The sequence below is a fragment of the Fonsecaea nubica genome (genome assembly GCF_001646965.1).
Source record: "Fonsecaea nubica strain CBS 269.64 chromosome Unknown Scaff104, whole genome shotgun sequence".
Classification (NCBI taxonomy): Eukaryota; Fungi; Ascomycota; class Eurotiomycetes; order Chaetothyriales; family Herpotrichiellaceae; genus Fonsecaea; species Fonsecaea nubica.
In genome coordinates this window covers 67,012-84,662 of record NW_019173777.1, presented here as the reverse complement: position 1 = coordinate 84,662, position 17,651 = coordinate 67,012, and the positions used below count along the sequence as shown (strand labels likewise).

Below are 17,651 nucleotides of genomic sequence, written 5' to 3'. Positions count from 1 at the left end.
ACACAGGGATGAATGAAACCGAGCTCTTTTATTATTCATACACCGCCAACCTTGACCTTGCCACCTTTGCCGAGGGGATTCTTGACGGTATCGTTGTCACCTTTCTCGGTGTCCTCGTGTATATTGAGCCCTGCCAATAGGTTAATGTCTTGCTTGCCAACCTAACAATGAGTGCTCACATACGTATGACGTCTGACCCCTCAACCAGCTTGCCCTGCACAATATTGTGTCGTAGTACTGATGCCACGCCCTCAGCATGTGCTATGCCCTTGATCGCCTCCTCAGAGTCGGGATCCATTGTTCTCAGTGTCTCAAAGCCTGTGCGGGCTTGCATTCTGGCTGCATGGAGGAGATGGTAGTCGTCTTGAAATGCGGTTCGTGTCGCTCGCAGGAGGTGTCTGTAGGCCGCCAGTGCCATTTTTATCTTAGGGAATGAAGTTACCGGTGGATGCAAGGTGAGGTACAGTCTGTAGAGATGATATTCACTTCACATGAACCCAACAGTCGGCGCACTCACATTACTTTCACATTCGCTTCTCCTTCCTAATTTCTCCAACACCAACCCACTCACTCAATTTGACAAGTTAGCCGAATATTCATTCCACCAATCAGTCAAATGGGTAAGTCGAAGTCTCTCGAAAAAAAATAATTCCCTGGCTTCAAGCAATTGATGCTGATTGTGTATATTTCATATAGCGCACACACCGTCCTCCCAAGAGGTACTCGAGTCTATCGCAGAATTTGGAATCGTTCTCCTTGCGGCACAAGAAGCTCTTGCGCGTGTTTCGCTCTTCGAGGACATGACTTCCCACGGCCTCGTGCTTCCTCCAACGGAGAGTTGGAAGGGTAACGGCGATGACAGTCCTAACTTCCGAAGCTTGGGCAAACTATCTCCACCTGTGATGCGCAAGATTGAGCCGTTCGGGGCGCAATTCCTTGCTTACGCTCGCCGCAAGCGCCACGGGCGTACTTTCTCCGAGGATCAACGTCTCGAAGCCCTCAAAAAGGTGAAGAAATCCGAGGATGACGATGACGACGAGATCAGTGAACCGGAAGACCCCTTGATGCTGGCGAGAGATGCGAAGGACTGGAAGGTGAGATTTCCCTCGTTGCTCTGACCTTTGGCTTCGCCGCTGACTAAATTGTGCAGGGACAAGACCACTACGCCGTCCTCGGCCTCTCCAAATACCGCTACAAAGCCACCGACGAGCAGATCAAGAAGGCACACCGCAAGAAGGTCCTCAAACATCATCCAGACAAGAAGGCCGCGGCTGGCCAGAGTGACGAGAACGACAGCTTCTTCAAATGCATTCAACGTGCCCACGAGATCCTGACTGACCCAGTCAAACGTCGTCAGTGGGACTCGGTTGACGAAGCCGCTGACGTCGAGCCTCCAACCAAGAAAGACATGCAAAAGCCAGGAAACTTCTACAAGAAATGGAACGCCGTGTTCCAGAGCGAAGCCAGGTTCAGTAAGAAGACCCCTGTCCCCATGCTCGGCGACGAGAACAGCACGCGCGAGGAAGTGGAGCAATTCTACGATTTCTGGTACAACTTCGATAGTTGGCGCACGTTTGAGTATCTGGATGAAGATGTCCCGGATGACAATGAAGGCCGAGACCACAAGCGACACATTGAGAAGAAGAACGCGAACGCTCGACGCAAGCGCAAGACCGAGGATACGGCACGCTTGAGGAAGCTTGTGGACGACTGCCTCAGCTACGACGAGAGAATCAAGAAGTTCCGCAAGGCCGCCAGCGCAGACAAGAACAAGAAGCGGCTGGAGAAAGAGGCTGCTGCCAAGCGCGAGGCCGAAGAGAAGCAGCGCGCTAAGGAGGAGGAAGAACGCAAGAAGAAGGAGGAAGAAGAGAAGTTGAAAGCGGACAAGGAAGTGGCCAAGAAGGCGAAAGAGGCAGCTAAGAATGCGGTCAAGAAGAACAAGCGCGTCGTCAAGAGCAGTGTCAAGGACGTGAACTACTTCTCGGAGGGAGAGGCGTCCCCCAAGCAGATCGATGATGTGTTGAACGACGTGGACAAGCTACTCGCCAACGTTGATCCCGACGAGCTGGCTGAGTTGGTCTCCAAACTCAACATTGCCGGAAAGGACGCAGCAAAGGTCAAGGAGGTTTTCTCGGAGACCACGGGTGGCTTGGTTGGTGGCGGGAAGCTCAAGGAGAGCGACCTGAAGGTCTTGAAATGAGGGGGCGTGCATCCACGATTCCAGGCATCCATTGAAAGGTTTGCAGGGCAATTTCCATCCGGCGCTGGTGGGCAGAGGTGATGATTCAAGGCACCTTCTGCAAGGTTCGTCAGGCAAGTTCTCATCATTCACCAAGCAAATTTCCATCTTGGAATAGCGCCAGCAGAGCTGCATGGTCGAGGCATACTGGATAGATCATAGCGATCGGTTCAAGCAGGCACGGCGATAGCAAGAGGTTCAAGTTATTGGCTAGGGACGCTGTGACAAAACAAGATGATTACAACAAATGCTCCATCCACCCTCGCGTGATTAATCCATCCCTCTGCACCGAATGACTTCATCCATCCAGCCACTTATAAAGCAACAAGGCCAGCCTCTGTTTCTATACACCAGGCCCATGGCATTCAAGGCCTGATGAGATGATCCCTGGGATTCCATTGCATCCTGTGAGTGTGACATTGCAGTGCCTGCTTAATTCTCTGCTTGCTTGATTGTCTGCTTGCTCATTCGCGCTCCCTCGCTCTCTCTCTCTACCCGCCCAACCTCTCACGGATTCTGCTGCAACGCCCTAGTCAGCAGGTCCGTGTCCAGGTACGCGCGCACCTGGACAATTTTGCCGTGCGCAAATTTGCAGACCCAGCAGTAGCGCATGTCGTAGGGGAGGCCTTGGGGTCCAGTAGAAGAAGGGGGTGCAGGCAGTTAGTATGACATCATATGATATGCACACACAAACGAACAGACGAGATCATATCCCCGGAGAACAGACAGGTGACAGATCAAAAATATCGAAGAGAACAACAGACAGGAGGATGAGGAGGAAAACAAAACGAACCATTCTTGCACGTGGCATCCAAAGCCTCCAACTCGACCACCACGTCGCCGTCAATCTCCTCGTCGTTGCCTTCCTCCCCACCCCCCGACGCCGTGGACGAGACGACGATGTTCCGCACCTCGAGACGCAGGGGCTCTGTGAGGATGCGCTCGCGGAGCACCTTCAGCGTGTTGTCGAGAAACTCCTGCCGGGAGGTGTAGCGGCGTGACATGGGCGGGGCGTGGCCGCAGATGGTCCAGTCGACGTCGTCGGTGAGGAGGGCGAGGGTTTCATGTTGGCGACCTTGGATGGCCAAGGGGGCGAAGAGGCGGGATATTTGGGCTGCAGATGGGGGTGGCATTATTGTATCGCAGAGGTGCCTTGTACACTGGTGGTAGTGGTTGTAGAATGCGGTTCTGGCCGTGATGGTGGATGATGGGTAGAGAGAGCGGCTCTAATGGCAGACACAGAAGATGGCCGTCATCAAATATATCTCCACATCACTCTCGAAACAATACCTCGGCCACTGTCAAGGTTTGTACCTGTTGCGCGACGCGAGGACTCCGCACCTTGTCGAGTGGACGTAGCCGATCCCATACTCTGTTTCCCGCAACTCTACTCCAACATCCCGGGGTCCCAGATGGGCATATATGACACAACTCGTCATTACTTTACCCCCGGGCCTAGGGAAGGCCCGAGTAGCGCAATAGACCTTGAATAACTCGTTAGATACTTACATGTAGGCAGTGTGGACGTTGATAGTGGGTCTGTATGTATCCACCATGTTACCAGCAGAATATCAAACCTTGGCGTCAACGAGGGCTACACATGACCAGAACAGACCCCAAGCGAAAAAAAGAATCACATATAATTAATAGTTTCGAAAAAGTAGTCAACAATCGCAAAGACCCCTACTTAAGAAAGAGACTTTTCAGAGTCAACAAACCACCAAAAAAAAAAAAAAGAGAGAAAGAGACTTAAGTGTCAGAGTCAACAAACTGAGACGGGACTTGGGTTTAAGTAGGCGATTCCTCCTCCTCCGATCCTCCTCGATTCGATCCTTCGGTTCCTCGAAACTCGGAAACAAAAAAAAGGGAAAAGTCATCAGGAACCCTGCCACCGGAAGGCGGGGAGTTCAATGGCTCCCAAATAACGGAAAAAACCAGCCACAAGGTGGGTTTCACTTACCATCCACCCCCATATCGAAGGGGCTGGGTGGCAAAGTTTTTGTCATTTGGGTCGAGGGGGATGAATGCGAGAGGGCAGGACATGCCATGGCGTTTTTGTTTTGGTTGTCACGCAGACTCGAACCCTAGTCGAGTAACTTCACCTCATGGTGTGACCATGTGACCCCGACAGGTGGCGCCAGGCTCGAATATCATACTCACCCCTTGACCGCACGGTCCACAGTGAGTGGTATTCAAAAGAGAGTACCCTCTCTCTCTAACGCACATGCATCCTCTCCACCGTCCTCCTGTCAGCAGTGCCTTGCGTGACGATACGAATACCGGAGATTATGGGGAGTAGACCTAATCTGTATGGTGAGACTTTTCAGAATTCATGGGCTTTCCAAGCTGGACTGTACTACACGTTCTTTCGTTGTGTTCAGATACAGACCGTGAGGAACAAGGATTTGACGCTGTTCGAGAAGGTGTGATGCCCTGACGAACTGCAATAGGTGACCATAGGTATAGAACGAGACAGAGGTCAAATTGATTTATATTTCGATCTTCTGGCCTCTTTGCTTTGATTGGGAGTACCTACCTAGCTGTATACACCTTTTCGCCATGTGATGGCAATCATAGACGGTCTGGCGTGCTGCAGCGGCTTTTGAATATGAAAGGCGTATTTGGAACCGAATGTCCAAAGTGCCATGCTGACAGGCAGAATAGGCAGACAACAAGCAGCGAGGATGTGCGAGTCTGATGCCGTCCGTGTAGCCAGCAACGACGCTCACAATCCCCGAGATTGCTTTGACCAGTTGACGCCGAAGCCGGACCGAAATGTCCCTGCCAATGGACGTCCCCTATTCGCCATGGGTAGTGAGTGACTGTCAATGTGTTCTTGTGTTTTCGATGGCCCGAGTAAAAACTGCGAACCACTTCCTGCAGAACTTGCAGACCGACAAAATTAGGAGAACGAATCACGATTTTCACGCCCGGATAAGAGCCGGCATCAGGAGTAGTCACCAGCTCAACTCGCTGACGACTGATCCCCGCACTGTGTCAATTGTGGTTGCTAGGCATTCGCTGATTTCTCGGGACCTTGAAACGTCTTGGTGACCCAGTCACCCTTTTGCTGGATAGGTTCTTGACTCTTTGATGATTATTTCTATGCCAACACGTGGATATCCAGACGAGAGGCATACGTGGGTGGGTGTAGCCGGGCGTGGTGTGATGGCTGCAAACAAGGGTCCGTTAAAGGGGTCAGCTATATACATGCAAGCGGAGCTCATGCTCCAAGGGTACCTCTGTACCAGGTCTGATCAAGTAGGGGCTTTATTTAGCGAGCAATCATGAGCTTCTCAACGAGTCGTCCTGAGTTCCCTGAAGCGGTGGTCGCCCCAATTCCGCCGCCAAGAGTCGGAAGTGCATCTCCCCTTGTCTCCCCAGCCAATAACACCTCTACATTCTCCGGGATACAAGGACAAATAGCGGAGCACGACCGCATTGGGATTGTGAGATCTCATGCTAATTCCGATCTCGAGGACAATAGGGTCCGCTAATCCAGAGACGGTTCCAGAAACCAACTCACCCAACTCACCCCAACTCTCGTCTCAACTCACGGAGGATGTGTTGCCAATGCAGCCACGACCCACCCTCTTCGCGCCGGCAAGTTCCATTCGAAACCCTCCCTCTTTGGCCTTTTGTCTCCAAGAGGTATAGATGGCTGATGGGAAAAAGAACCGGGTTCAAGACCATAACACCCCCCATTCCCCACTAAAGGTATGTAGCCGACTTTTGCAAAAGGCTAATTAAAGTCGAGATTTCCCCCCCTCTGACAGTCAGATTTGTTCTCATCCCACGCCGCCTTCCTCTCAGTAGCGAGTGACCTGGAAGTACAGGGCCACATCCCAAAAGACCTTCGTCCTCCACCACGACACGGTCTGAGATACATTTATCGTGCATCATCATGGCCTGTCAAGCCTTCTTCGTGGTTCACATACTCCGCCGCCTCTGGCACGAGTTCCAGTATCTTGGGCCCGACAGTGTGGTTCTTGGGGTCTGATATGTGTTCAAGAAACGCCGTCGAGAGTGTGGGTTTATTTCTGGTCCGGTCCATGCCGAAACACGCCTTGTTACTGTACGGCCATTTGTTGTATTGCCCGGCCGCTAAGAGCGAGGCGTACGAGTCCCAATGAGAAAGAAGATACTGCTTGACGGGAGGTCTATACCCTCGGGTTAGTCCCCGTTCATGGCTGTATCGAGACAGATACTCACATGGCACAGATGTCAGCTCCTGCAGCGTGTGGTTGCGTGTATTGCTGCTTCATGGGTCTTAACATCACAGGCAAGTTCTCATATGTTTCTTTGCATGGATGAATGAAATACTGGGTTTCACTAAGTATTCAAAACGAACTCTGCAGAGGGCAAACTCAAAAACACACCCGCATTTGGATCCCGGCAACAAAGATCCCGGTCAATTGCACCGTCAATGGCAATGGATACGCTTTCGCCAGCTCGCAGGCCCAGGTCCAGGCAGTGTGGGGGTCGCCTTCTCGTCGCTGCCGTAGGAACAGCTCGAGGTCTGGTCTCTTGGTTCCGATGAGATCATGGACATTGGCGTTCCCTTGCAATGCTTTCCGGGCGCCATCGCGGAAGCTCAGGATGGTCCTGGACAACATGTCGTCCGACTCGATGTGAAATGGATCGCAGCTAAAGATCGGCATGTTGATCTTGTTCAGTTCCACGGTGGTGAGACGTCCTGCTAAGCCAGTCCAAACTCGGTCTCCAGATGCGTGTTGTTGGCCTTGCGGTATACCTGCAGAGGTATAGGATTCTCCAGCGGAAGGAAGGACGGTCTCCTCAATCGACTCAGGTGCTGGAAGCTGCTTCCCAGGTTTCCCGCGCCACACTCCAACGGCATGCTCCACGGCCTTGCCTTTTCCCCTCGGTGACCTGGTGGACCTTACAGGATCTGACCCGGAGCTGTCAGATTTGTCTGACGTTGTTTGACCGGACGAATCTTCCAAGGAGGTGTCGCTCGACGAATTTCCCCCCGTCTGAGACAAAGGGGCTTCTGGCGGGTTACCCAAGAGAACACTCGCTATCTCCTGGAAGGTGGCACCCTCTCTGACCGCCTGGATGGCCTCGTCAGCGTCCGAATTCCGGATCAGGTGCAAGAGTCGGTCAAGGACGGCCTGTTGTTGGCGTAGTTTCTCGACGTGCTGGACCGAGTTCCGGTTGCGTCTCAGGTCGCCATATTTGGAGTCCATGTCGTAAGTGCACCTCCGTCCAATATGGATGCAAGGTGCACAGGGTCGGAGCGCGTTGCACTAGAGTGTTTTTACATTCAGCTGGACGTTGCTTTCCCCGTCTGGAGATTGCTCCTGGGCCCAGATTGCGGCAGAGAATCAGGAAGCTTACCTTTCTTCTCCTCTTTCGACATTGGTCACAAGCCCGGCTGACATTCTTCCTGGCCTTGTTGGAGGAAGTGCCATCCTCGGTGGTTGCCGCCTCGTCGACGCTGCTGGCCAGAGCCGCCGCGGCGGCCTCGGCGTTAGGGTCTTTTGGTTGAAGGGTCCGCATTGAAGAATAGGCCTTCATGCTCGCTGTTGGAGTGGAAGAGTGCTCTTCCTCCCTCGCAGCCGACCGCAGCCCAACTTCTGCTCGCTTGCTCGACCGCCGCTAATCCTCTTACGTCAACTTGGGAAAAATGAAGTGCGCCCAGCGGTCGAGCTCGTCGGTGTGCATCGTGCTGGGTCCGGTTGGTCCGCTGATAGACGGCAAAAATGGCGGGCTCTGGAACCAATAAACAGCCCTGGACCCCCAACTCCGTTTCGGTTCGAATAGCCGCATCTGATGGTTCAACAGTATGTCTAGGGGACGTCGACCTTCAGGACACTCGAGAACACGGAGAACTCGATAGGTCTGTCATTTGGAATCAATACTGCATCCATTGGGCCTTGATGAAATGAAGTATCAATGCAGGTAAGGTGATATTTCGACTTGTGAGAATGCAGACACCTAGGACAATCGTCGTATTCGATACTACAACTTGGAATTCGAGAATCTTGGATCTCAAGGTGAATCTATTTGATGCAGTACAAGAAGATGCATGCAACTTCTGTTTAGATGATGGACAACTGCCAAAGACCCAGTCAACACCAGACCAACAGCCAGTGTCAAAGCCTCAGACGCCAGAGATGCAATCCCATCCCCTGCGGTCAATTGTCCTCCCATATTCCCAAATCCAACGCCTGCATATATACAAGATAATGCCCGTCACATCATTCAGAAGCCATTGTCAAACCCTATTACTTCTTGTTGAAGAAGCTGCTCGCTACGGACCCAAGACTGCCCGTGTTTTGGTTGTGTTTGCTGTTCTTTCCATGCTTCTTGTTCTTCTTTGCATAATCCTCAGTCAAGGAACCCAGAATGGCGCCGCCCAAAGCACCCAGCACACCGTGGCCCACCTTGTGACCACCGAATGCGCCCGCAGCACCACCAGCAGCGGCACCTAGGAGTCCACGATCTGCCTCAGGGCCTTGTGGGTTGGTGCCGTTGTTGGTGTAGTACGCGGTGTTGGCGCCACCTTGTTGGTAGGAGTTGTCGGGATAGGAAGAGGCGGCGCGGGTGTCGGGGTAGTAATTCTGAGGGTTGTAGTATGCTTGGGATTGATATGACCCTGAAAAGCCCTCGCTGGGGTAGGAACTCTGGCTGTGGTATTGGTTGTTGTGGTCGTAGATGGGAGCAAAGGCAAGATGTTGATCGTAGGGGCCAGACATTGTTGCTGATGTAGTGTGATGAAGGTTGATGGAGAGGGAACTGTTTGTCTTGGATGTCTTGATGATGATGATGCGGTAATGTGTAATGGAAAAATATGGTACATGAGACGTGGGGGATTCTCACTTTTATATTTTTCCTTCTACGTTGATGCCTTGATCGACAAGAATCGACTCTACGTAGTTCCAAGACGTATTCAAGGAGGCGCGCGACTCTAGACGCCACCAGTAAGAACCAGTCGGGTATTCAGGTCTCGTCTCCATTCCGCGTACGAGAGGAGAATGCGAGGCCTTTTGCCATCAACGTTCTGGAAGATTTCCAAATCCGCGCGGGAAAGATGATGGTAGGGATTTTGGCACAATTATTCGATGCTGGTAATGAGGCGAGGCCGGGATTTGGGCAGCTGGGGATGTTGCATCATGATTGGCTGTGACGGCGGGCGAGGCGCAGGCGCAAGGCTGTGCATGCGCTACCAAAAGTATCCGATTCGTCGGCCACAATCACCGTCTACCATCTCCCTCACGCATCACTCATCGCCCATCCAATCTCCTCCGCCTTGCCTTGATTACCTACGACGTTCTCAAGTCTGATGCGGTAAACAATCAGCAAAGAGGCACAGCTCGGTGGACGCGCCAAGGACCCATCCGCCGTTGCTTCTTCTCAGCGCAGAACGACGGTTTGCTCTACGTCAGGGTCGTCGGGATAGTGGAATCGTCTCCATACGGCAACCCACAAGACTTCGAAAACCGTTCCAGATCCAGTCCGCTGTGCGAGTCTGCCTTATTTCCTCGAGTTTCCTCGGCATTGCCCTTTGCTCCTGGTCATCATGAACCACTCGATCGGCGAGAGGGCTGTCCGAGCCGACTCCTAGCCTCGGGGTGGCTCTGATGACAGGCAAAGATTGGCAATCAATTTTACTGCTTGATACTGGTGAGGCCTGCCAGATCCACCTTAGTTGGCGGCCACCCCCAAGTCAACTCTGACCTTCCTCTCACCTATTTCTCTGACTAAAGGGGTTCTAGGCGCAACAGGATGTGAGGAGTCGCAACCCGCAGAGTGGGAAAACAACCCTGGAATACTTTCAGAATGAAATACACACTCCAGAATAACACTCTGGAAGAGAATCGGGTCGCAAGCACTCGGTACAAAGCGACACTGAAATATGGGGCTGGAGAGAGTACAAGTGTTACTCCCCGGTGGATTTTCCTCACGACAACTCCCCCATTTATGTGCATGAGCTCTATCTATTCTAACATTTGACACTGACCTCAGTACGACCTAGGCAGTCCGAGAACCCTTTCGCCGATATAGTTCTTGATCATCTCTCGACTGACAGGGGCAAGCCGAGGGATCATAATCTCTCTCAAATACCTCTCAACATGATACTCCTTCGCGTACCCCATACCACCATGCGTCATGACGGCTCTCTCACAGGCCCGGAAGGCTGCCTCGGCGGCTAGGTATTTGGCCGCGTTTGCATATTCCCCAGCCTCGTATCCTGCGTCGTACATCCTTGCAGCCTGGTAGATCATGAGTCTGGCAGCTTCGAGCTCCATCCAACTCTCCGCTAGGGGGTGCTGAATAGCTTGGTTCTGCCCTATGGCCCGACCAAACACGATTCGCTCCCCGGCATACAAGGCGGCTCGTCTCAATGCGGCAAACCCTGTCCCAAGTGCCTCAGCTGCAATCAATATTCTCTCAGCATTCATGCCGTGCATGATCATCTTGAACCCGTTTCCTTCCTCTCCGATCAAATCCTCCTTTGGCACCTTCCACCCATCAAAGAAGAGACTATTGGAATCCACCGCCGCTCTACCCATCTTGGGGATCTCCTGAACGTCGACCTGTTTCCGGTCCAGATCCGTGTAAAACAAGCTTAAGCCTTGGCTGGCCTTCTTAACCTCCTCTAGGGGCGTCGTTCTCACAAGAATGAGGATCTTCTCTGCCACCTGCGCTGTAGAGATCCAGATCTTCTGTCCACTTAGCCGGTAGTATTCGCCGTCCCGGACAGCTCTCGACTGTAACCTCAGGGTGTCTAAGCCCGTGTTTGGTTCTGTGACGCCAAAACACGCCTTCTCCCGCCCTTCGATCAACGGCACCAACATCCTCTTCTTTTGCTCCTCAGTGCCAAACTTCCTCACCGGTTCCAGACCAAAGATGTTCATGTGCACGGCACTCGCGCCTGCGTACGCCGCTCCGGACTCAGCGATCGTCTGCACCATGATGGCAGCCTCTGCGATCCCCAGGTCACTCCCACCATATTCAGACGGCATGCAGATACCAAGCCAGCCATCCTTGGCGACCGCCTGCTGGAACTCGGTGGGGAAGCGGTGCTCGCGGTCCACAGCGAGCCAGTAGTCGTCCCCAAACTTCGAGCACACTTTGCTGATGGCTTCGCGGACCGTGCGCTGCGAGTCTGTGAGGTCCGGGTCGTGGAGCTGGAGGTATTCCGTCCCGCGAGCAGCGGCGGGACAGGTGGTGGAGAACGCCGCCGAAGACGAACGGGGTAGAAGGGAGCGGTAGGGTGTTTGTATGGGTGCTGCCCTCGTCCTTGTTGCCAGGCCATGGATCAGCTTTGTTACCGTCTTCTGAGAAGCCATGTTTGTGTGATATCAAGGTGCCGTCACATGTGAGGGCAATATCCCGACGCAAAGTTTCTCGAACTGTTGCTCTGTTGCTCTGTTGCTCCGAAGACTCAATGGTTCTCACCCCCTTTTTTGAACAAGTCGCACCGCTCCGTTCTTTGACTCTTGTTCTTCACCCTGCACCTCCTTCACCGTTCTCGAGGAGCGTCGTCGCACTAGCAGGTGATTTGGGTTTTCTGTGTTTGAATCAGAGCTCCAGGCTTATTAGTTAGACAGCCGACCTGATCGAGAGAAAATAATCATTGTCATTGATTCGCTAGGCAGCTTTGGTAGCTTTGGTAGCTGTTACATGTCTATTTACATGTGTACCGAGTACTCCCCTACTCCCCGCACGAAAGCCTCGTCAGCCTCGGTCTGTGATGATTACATTTAGGTAGGGGCCCACGGTTCTGTGTGTGTGTGTGTGTCTATTACCCCAAAAACCCAAACCCAAACCCAAACTCACCGCCCAGTTGTTGGGCCCGCAGGCCCGGGATCTACCCGATGCAATATGTGCGTGCATGTCAAGTGCTAAGTATTATAATAAGTACGAATTGTGCGTAAGTTTTCTTTGAGTTTGAAGGCGTATGTTCCATTGCATACAGGTGCTTGCGAGGTACAGTAGCCTACGACTAAAAGTAAGTCCGGAAGCTTGGGTAAGAGAGCATTGGTCTGTGAGATTCTTTATTGGTCCCTTACCTATATACTTCTACAGGCTCTTCCGGGGGAAAAGAGAAGAGTGAAGAAGAAGGAATAGAGGGGGAAGAAAAAGCAAGAGGCGAAGAGAGGAGGAGGAGGAGAAGGGAAGACAGGTGAATCACGCGTGTGGTTGAACTTGATGCTTCATCCTATACAATGACAAGACCAACACGTCTCCTACCACTACTCGGACGGCACGCCCTGGTAGCAAAGCCGCACCGTGGAAACCTGCCAAACAAGTCCGCAACATCGCCGTGGATATTATCTACAATTACAAGTACACGGAGATGGCTGTCCACACCTACACCCACACCTACCAGCAGCAGCAGCAAACCGCCCAACCGACTCCCGCTCGAGGGCCTCAAGGTTCTCGACCTCTCCCGCGTGCTCGCGGGCCCGTTCTGCACGCAGATCCTGGCCGACTACGGCGCGTCGGTGCTCAAGGTCGAGCAGCCCGGGGTGGGCGACGAGACGCGGCAGTGGCGCGCGCACGGCGAGGCGCAGAAGTGGAAGGCCGACCACCCCCTGATGAGCCTGTACTTTGCCGCGGTGAACCGGAACAAGAAGTCCGTGACGGTCAACTTGAAGGAGGCACGTGGCCGTGAGATCGTCGCCCGCATCGCCAGCGAGGGCGTCGACGTGGTCGTGCACAACTTCCTGCCGGGCAAGATCGAGGCCATGGGCCTGGGGTACGACCAGTTGAAAAGGGCCATGGGCCCTGTCGCGGGAGAGAGACTCATCTACGCCGCCGTCAGCGGGTATGGCTCGTCCGGTCCCAGTGCGCAGAGAGCAGGGTACGATGCCATCGCGCTGGCTGAGGCCGGACTGCTTCACATCACGGGCGAAGAGGGCGGGCCTCCCTCCAAGCCCGGTGTGGCCATGGCCGACTTGTGCAGTATGGACCCCCCTCCTTCTTTTCTTATAGACCACTCCTTCTCTCTATCTCTGAGAAAACCGAGTGGGCAACCTCCTTCACTATCGCACATCGGCTAACAAAAACTCGCAGCGGGCCTGTACACGCATGGTGCTATCCTGGCGGCGTTGCATCAGAGGGACAGGACTGGGAAAGGGTGCTTGATTGAGGGGAGTCTTTTCGAGAGCAGCCTCAGTCTACTCATCAATGTCGGCTTGGCGAGTCTGAATCTGGACCTTGACAAAGGTCCCGAGGCCAGGAGAAGAGGAAAACGACTAGGTTTGGAACATCCTAGCTTGGTGCCTTATGGAGGGTTTGAGACGAGAGACAACAAGATGATGTACGTGGCGGCAAACAACAATAGACAGTGGAAAGGCTTCTGCAAGCGAATGGGGATCGCTGGATTGGGCGAAGACGAGAGATTCAGCACCAATGACGGGAGGGTTGAGCACAGGCACGAAATCAACCGGATCCTGCAGGGGAAATTTCGAGAAAAGACAAAAGACGAGTGGATGACTGCATTCGAAGGCAGTGGACTGCCTTATGGTGCGATAAACGATGTTGTCGAGGCGTTGGAGCACCCTCAAGGCAAGGCACGGAATATGATCATCGATGTGGAGGATTTTGAAGCAGCGAGAGATGGTGTGCTGAGACTGATTGGACCTGCAATCAAGTTCGAGGGTGCACAAATGGACGTGAGGTTGAAGCCACCGTTGCTGGGCGAGCATACTGACCAGGTCCTACGAGGGCTCGGGTATGGCTCTGCTGAGGTCGCTGAGTTGAGGAAGTCCGGCGTTGTCTAACGAACAAGCATAGACCTTCACGAGCTAGACATAGATATAGATCAAAAGAAGAGATATGGGTGGTTTTGTTCAGAGACCATCGTGGAGATCCGGTAGATCTAGTCTTGTGTGATGATAGTACAAGGGCAATCCATGTCCTCACCACTGGAAAATGTACAGTGCTTTGATATTTTTGTGATTCTTGAACCCGCGTCTACAACCAACAACCCCCAGCGCCCAGCAAACACACATCAGTGTGCATCAGGTTGGGCGGTAATGTACGTGACAGCCTGGTCGACTTGATGGTTATCAGCGAGGGATCTTTTGGAGGGATCGACGTAACATACCGCTGTGAATGGCATCAGCCTCCTTGTCCGGAATCTCGATGCTGAACTCTTCTTCAATGGCCATCACGACCTCGACGGTATCCAAGCTGTCGAGTCCAAGGTCATTCTGAAAGTGTGCCGTGCCGCTGATCTAGAATAGGCCGTCAGCAATACCTCAAATCCACGGCGCAAGACCACGCTACCTTTGATGCATCAGTGACCTGCGGAAGTTAGCAATTGCAAGATCATCACACGAGACAGGTGCGCACTTTGTCAAAGTTCTTCAAAAGATCCATTATTCTCCCCTGCACCTCCTCTTTCGACAAGCCAGCAGGCGCCGAGTAGTACCGTATGCTTGGAACAACGAAGGAGGTAGTAACTCGTGATGTTTGCAGCAGGGAGGTAGAGATTCGAGATCGGAAAGCAGGTAATTGTCGGGGGACCTGGGTCCTCGTGGCCGCATAAAGCGCTCGTGCAGCGCCTGCCCGAATCATCTTGCCCTTTGGTCTGAGGGGAACGGATTGAGGTAAGAAGAATGGGAATACTGGGGAGGCGGGAAGAAGCCTTTCGCTGGGTGTAGGTAATGATTGAATTTCTGGATGGACATGCAGACAATTGCAGCAGCTTCGGGAAGGGAAGAGCTTGTTGGGGTCACGTGGAGCTAACCAATCACATTGCAGTCAATCCTATTACAGCATCAATGACCTCTGCATCTCGATTCCATCCTGCACAACGTCTTCTCTGTTGCGCTCGCCACGCATCGCCAATTCTCAGTCTGCAACTTGCACGGACGATGGTGTCGTCACTTCGTCCAGCATCGCGGCTCGTCGCGAGGCCATTGTCAGCTTCATCAGCCATCCTACGACACGCAGAACGGTCACCTTTCCTCCGAGCCACTGCCACAGCTCAATTTCATTCTTCAAGACCTAGAAATGCCCTACCCTCCGGTCCTCCGCCGCAGGGCTACAGACTGCCGAGACCCAAAAGATTCGACGAGGGTGAGGGAGTGATGGATAAAGCTAGCAACTACTTTCTTCTCACCGAGATGCTGAGGGGAATGTATGTGTTGTTGGAACAATTCTTCAGACCACCGTATGTCAATCAATCAATTAACGACGATTTCAATCCTGGAGAAAATCATACTGATATTGTGGCTGCAGCTACACAATTTACTATCCGTTCGAAAAGGGCCCCATCTCACCACGATTCCGAGGCGAACACGCATTGAGGCGCTATCCTTCTGGCGAAGAGAGATGTATCGCCTGCAAGCTCTGCGAAGCCATTTGCCCTGCCCTAGCCATCACAATCGAAGCCGAAGAAAGAGAAGATGGCTCGAGAAGGACCACCCGTTATGACATTGACATGACAAAGTGCATCTACTGTGGTCTGTGCCAGGAGAGCTGCCCTGTTGATGCTATTGTGGAGACACCCAATGCCGAATATGCAACAGAATACCGAGAGGAGCTCTTGTACAACAAGGAAAAGTTGCTTGCAAACGGTGACAAATGGGAGCCTGAATTGGCGGCTGTGGCCAGAGCGGATGCTCCTTACAGATAAAATGGTCTTGGAGGACCGCGTTCGCACACATTCTCAAATTGTACATAAGCTGTGAATCAGCATGAAGCAGAGAGTGGCTTTGCAGCGAAAATCACCATAAATTGCATTTATCTAACAGAGGTTGTTTTTCAAGCGCTGGAGTGCACTATCAGCTTAGATCGACTGGTTTGAACAACTTTGGGTAAGCTCAAAGGCCTCAAACTGGACGTGCTTGAGTATTTCTACTCCTGCGTCCCATCCCCTCCATGCCATGCGCCTGATTGCATCCATCATCCCAATGCGCGCATCGTCAACTCGACTCTGAACGCTGATTGTTAGCCACGATAAATGCGTCACCAAAAGGGAAGGGCAAACTTACACTGCAAAGGTACCTGCACTGACAGGCATCGCCCTCACCAATGTAGGCCCAATGCCCTTCCAGAATCCTCTCATCCCGTCAGCCCTCCATGTCTGTGCAAAGCAATCCCTCATGGTCTTGTATCTCTGTTCCTTCCCAAAGCCGTCGCTCTGCATCTTACTCTTGATCACATCAAAAGGGTAACTAGCGATCCAGAGTGCTTCACCTGCAAGGCCTCCATAGAAGGCTACTTTGGGAGATGAAATATCTTCGCGGCGAATGTTGTTGCGTTTTTGCTCTAGCGCCATCAGGTATTCGAAGGTCAGGAACCAGACGCCGTAGGCTTGTGCTTCTCGGTAGAGTGTGACCGCTTGGCCACGGTAGAGACCCCGGAGGACGCCTTCGTGCGCCGATAGCTTTTTGATACAATCGAGGGGACCGCTGTAAAGGCGAGCAGCTCCATGTGGCTGAGTCTGCAGACGGATACGCACATGCTCGATAGGGCCAGACAGAACAGAGTTCGTCAACCCTGCGAAAGCTCCAGCCAGATAGTATTGACCGTAAGAGAGGCCTGCTGGATGGTTCGCGCGCAGGTTTTGCTCCTCAAACGCTCGTCGAGCATAGTGGAAGGCGCCGAATTGAACCGAAACACACGCCCCAATGCCAATCAACGGGGTGAGAGTGCCTTTGTAAAACGCCAGTGGTCCTTCATTTTGGAGAATCGACGATGCACATGATAAGGCACTGGGATAGGTGGTTGTCGTCTGAAGGCGAACCTTGACGATGTCTAAGAGATTAGTCGTAAGAAAGTGCTAAGCAGGACCCAAGTCGATCAGTGCTTACCGAATGGTTGACCTGGTAGAAAGTGTTAGTGTGTGAACAAGTACGAAACAACACCGCCAAAGCTGCTTCACGACAATAAACAAAGTCACCCCGTCAAGAAAACGACAAGCATATCCACCGCAGAAACGTTGCTATCAAGATCAACGTAAACCTATCCTGTCGAAACTCACCTAGTAGAACCTGTGCGACACCCCCAGCAGCGCCCGCAAATAAATCTTTGGCAGTTCTCGCCCAACTGGTATTTCCAACCCCGTGGGCCTCAATTGCTTCGGCACCATCCGCCATCTTCTAATGCTGCTGCTCGATCGATCTCCCCAGCTAAGGCTCACCTCATTGTCGACGAGACAGAATTGTGTTTTGTAGAGGCAGACTATTTCAGTATTAGATTCTTTTTCCTTCGCGGCACGTCATTCGTTAGCTTCTCACGGGCGGTACTCCGTCGCTGTCGCGGGTTTGACCGCTAGTTCGTGATTGGCTCTTTTCGCTGGACGAGGATGTGCTCGTAGGGACTCGATGCTCGCTGTACTGTCCGACAAAGTGCTTCTTAGTCAGTACGCCATCTGCAGCATTTGTGTTCGCTAGAGAGGGTAGATTAATTTGTAAAAATGAAGTAC

The 17,651-nt window shown here is 52.7% G+C and overlaps 9 protein-coding genes across 9 annotated transcripts; 3 read left to right on the top strand and 6 right to left on the bottom strand.

Moving 5' to 3' along the window:
* Window positions 1-35: 35 nt before the first annotated feature.
* Window positions 36-418, bottom strand: AYO20_10169 (hypothetical protein; the record flags this gene model as incomplete). The annotated part of the gene is made up of 2 exons (XM_022648430.1): window positions 36-130; window positions 184-418. The coding sequence occupies 2 exons, from the start codon at window positions 416-418 to the stop codon at window positions 36-38; spliced, it is 330 nt and encodes a 109-aa protein (XP_022495617.1).
* Window positions 419-616: 198 nt separating this feature from the next.
* AYO20_10168 (hypothetical protein) lies at window positions 617-2,200 on the top strand (the record flags this gene model as incomplete). Its single annotated transcript, XM_022648429.1, has 3 exons — window positions 617-620; window positions 697-1,094; window positions 1,151-2,200. 3 exons carry the CDS (start codon window positions 617-619, stop codon window positions 2,198-2,200), a joined length of 1,452 nt encoding a protein of 483 aa, XP_022495616.1.
* Window positions 2,201-2,746: 546 nt separating this feature from the next.
* On the bottom strand, window positions 2,747-3,372 carry AYO20_10167 (hypothetical protein; the record flags this gene model as incomplete). The annotated part of the gene is made up of 2 exons (XM_022648428.1): window positions 2,747-2,865; window positions 3,033-3,372. The coding sequence occupies 2 exons, from the start codon at window positions 3,370-3,372 to the stop codon at window positions 2,747-2,749; spliced, it is 459 nt and encodes a 152-aa protein (XP_022495615.1).
* A 2,756-nt stretch (window positions 3,373-6,128) lies between these two features.
* On the bottom strand, window positions 6,129-7,777 carry AYO20_10166 (hypothetical protein; the record flags this gene model as incomplete). Its single annotated transcript, XM_022648427.1, has 4 exons — window positions 6,129-6,399; window positions 6,452-6,561; window positions 6,619-7,506; window positions 7,598-7,777. 4 exons carry the CDS (start codon window positions 7,775-7,777, stop codon window positions 6,129-6,131), a joined length of 1,449 nt encoding a protein of 482 aa, XP_022495614.1.
* A 710-nt stretch (window positions 7,778-8,487) lies between these two features.
* On the bottom strand, window positions 8,488-8,958 carry AYO20_10165 (hypothetical protein; the record flags this gene model as incomplete). The annotated part of the gene is made up of 1 exon (XM_022648426.1): window positions 8,488-8,958. The coding sequence occupies one exon, from the start codon at window positions 8,956-8,958 to the stop codon at window positions 8,488-8,490; it is 471 nt and encodes a 156-aa protein (XP_022495613.1).
* A 1,266-nt stretch (window positions 8,959-10,224) lies between these two features.
* Window positions 10,225-11,556, bottom strand: AYO20_10164 (hypothetical protein; the record flags this gene model as incomplete). Its single annotated transcript, XM_022648425.1, has 1 exon — window positions 10,225-11,556. The coding sequence occupies one exon, from the start codon at window positions 11,554-11,556 to the stop codon at window positions 10,225-10,227; it is 1,332 nt and encodes a 443-aa protein (XP_022495612.1).
* An 879-nt stretch (window positions 11,557-12,435) lies between these two features.
* AYO20_10163 (hypothetical protein) lies at window positions 12,436-13,995 on the top strand (the record flags this gene model as incomplete). The annotated part of the gene is made up of 2 exons (XM_022648424.1): window positions 12,436-13,174; window positions 13,286-13,995. 2 exons carry the CDS (start codon window positions 12,436-12,438, stop codon window positions 13,993-13,995), a joined length of 1,449 nt encoding a protein of 482 aa, XP_022495611.1.
* Window positions 13,996-15,093: 1,098 nt separating this feature from the next.
* AYO20_10162 (NADH-ubiquinone oxidoreductase 23 kDa subunit, mitochondrial) lies at window positions 15,094-15,857 on the top strand (the record flags this gene model as incomplete). The annotated part of the gene is made up of 2 exons (XM_022648423.1): window positions 15,094-15,392; window positions 15,461-15,857. The coding sequence occupies 2 exons, from the start codon at window positions 15,094-15,096 to the stop codon at window positions 15,855-15,857; spliced, it is 696 nt and encodes a 231-aa protein (XP_022495610.1).
* A 354-nt stretch (window positions 15,858-16,211) lies between these two features.
* AYO20_10161 (hypothetical protein) lies at window positions 16,212-17,322 on the bottom strand (the record flags this gene model as incomplete). Its single annotated transcript, XM_022648422.1, has 3 exons — window positions 16,212-16,981; window positions 17,038-17,049; window positions 17,208-17,322. 3 exons carry the CDS (start codon window positions 17,320-17,322, stop codon window positions 16,212-16,214), a joined length of 897 nt encoding a protein of 298 aa, XP_022495609.1.
* Window positions 17,323-17,651: the final 329 nt, after the last annotated feature.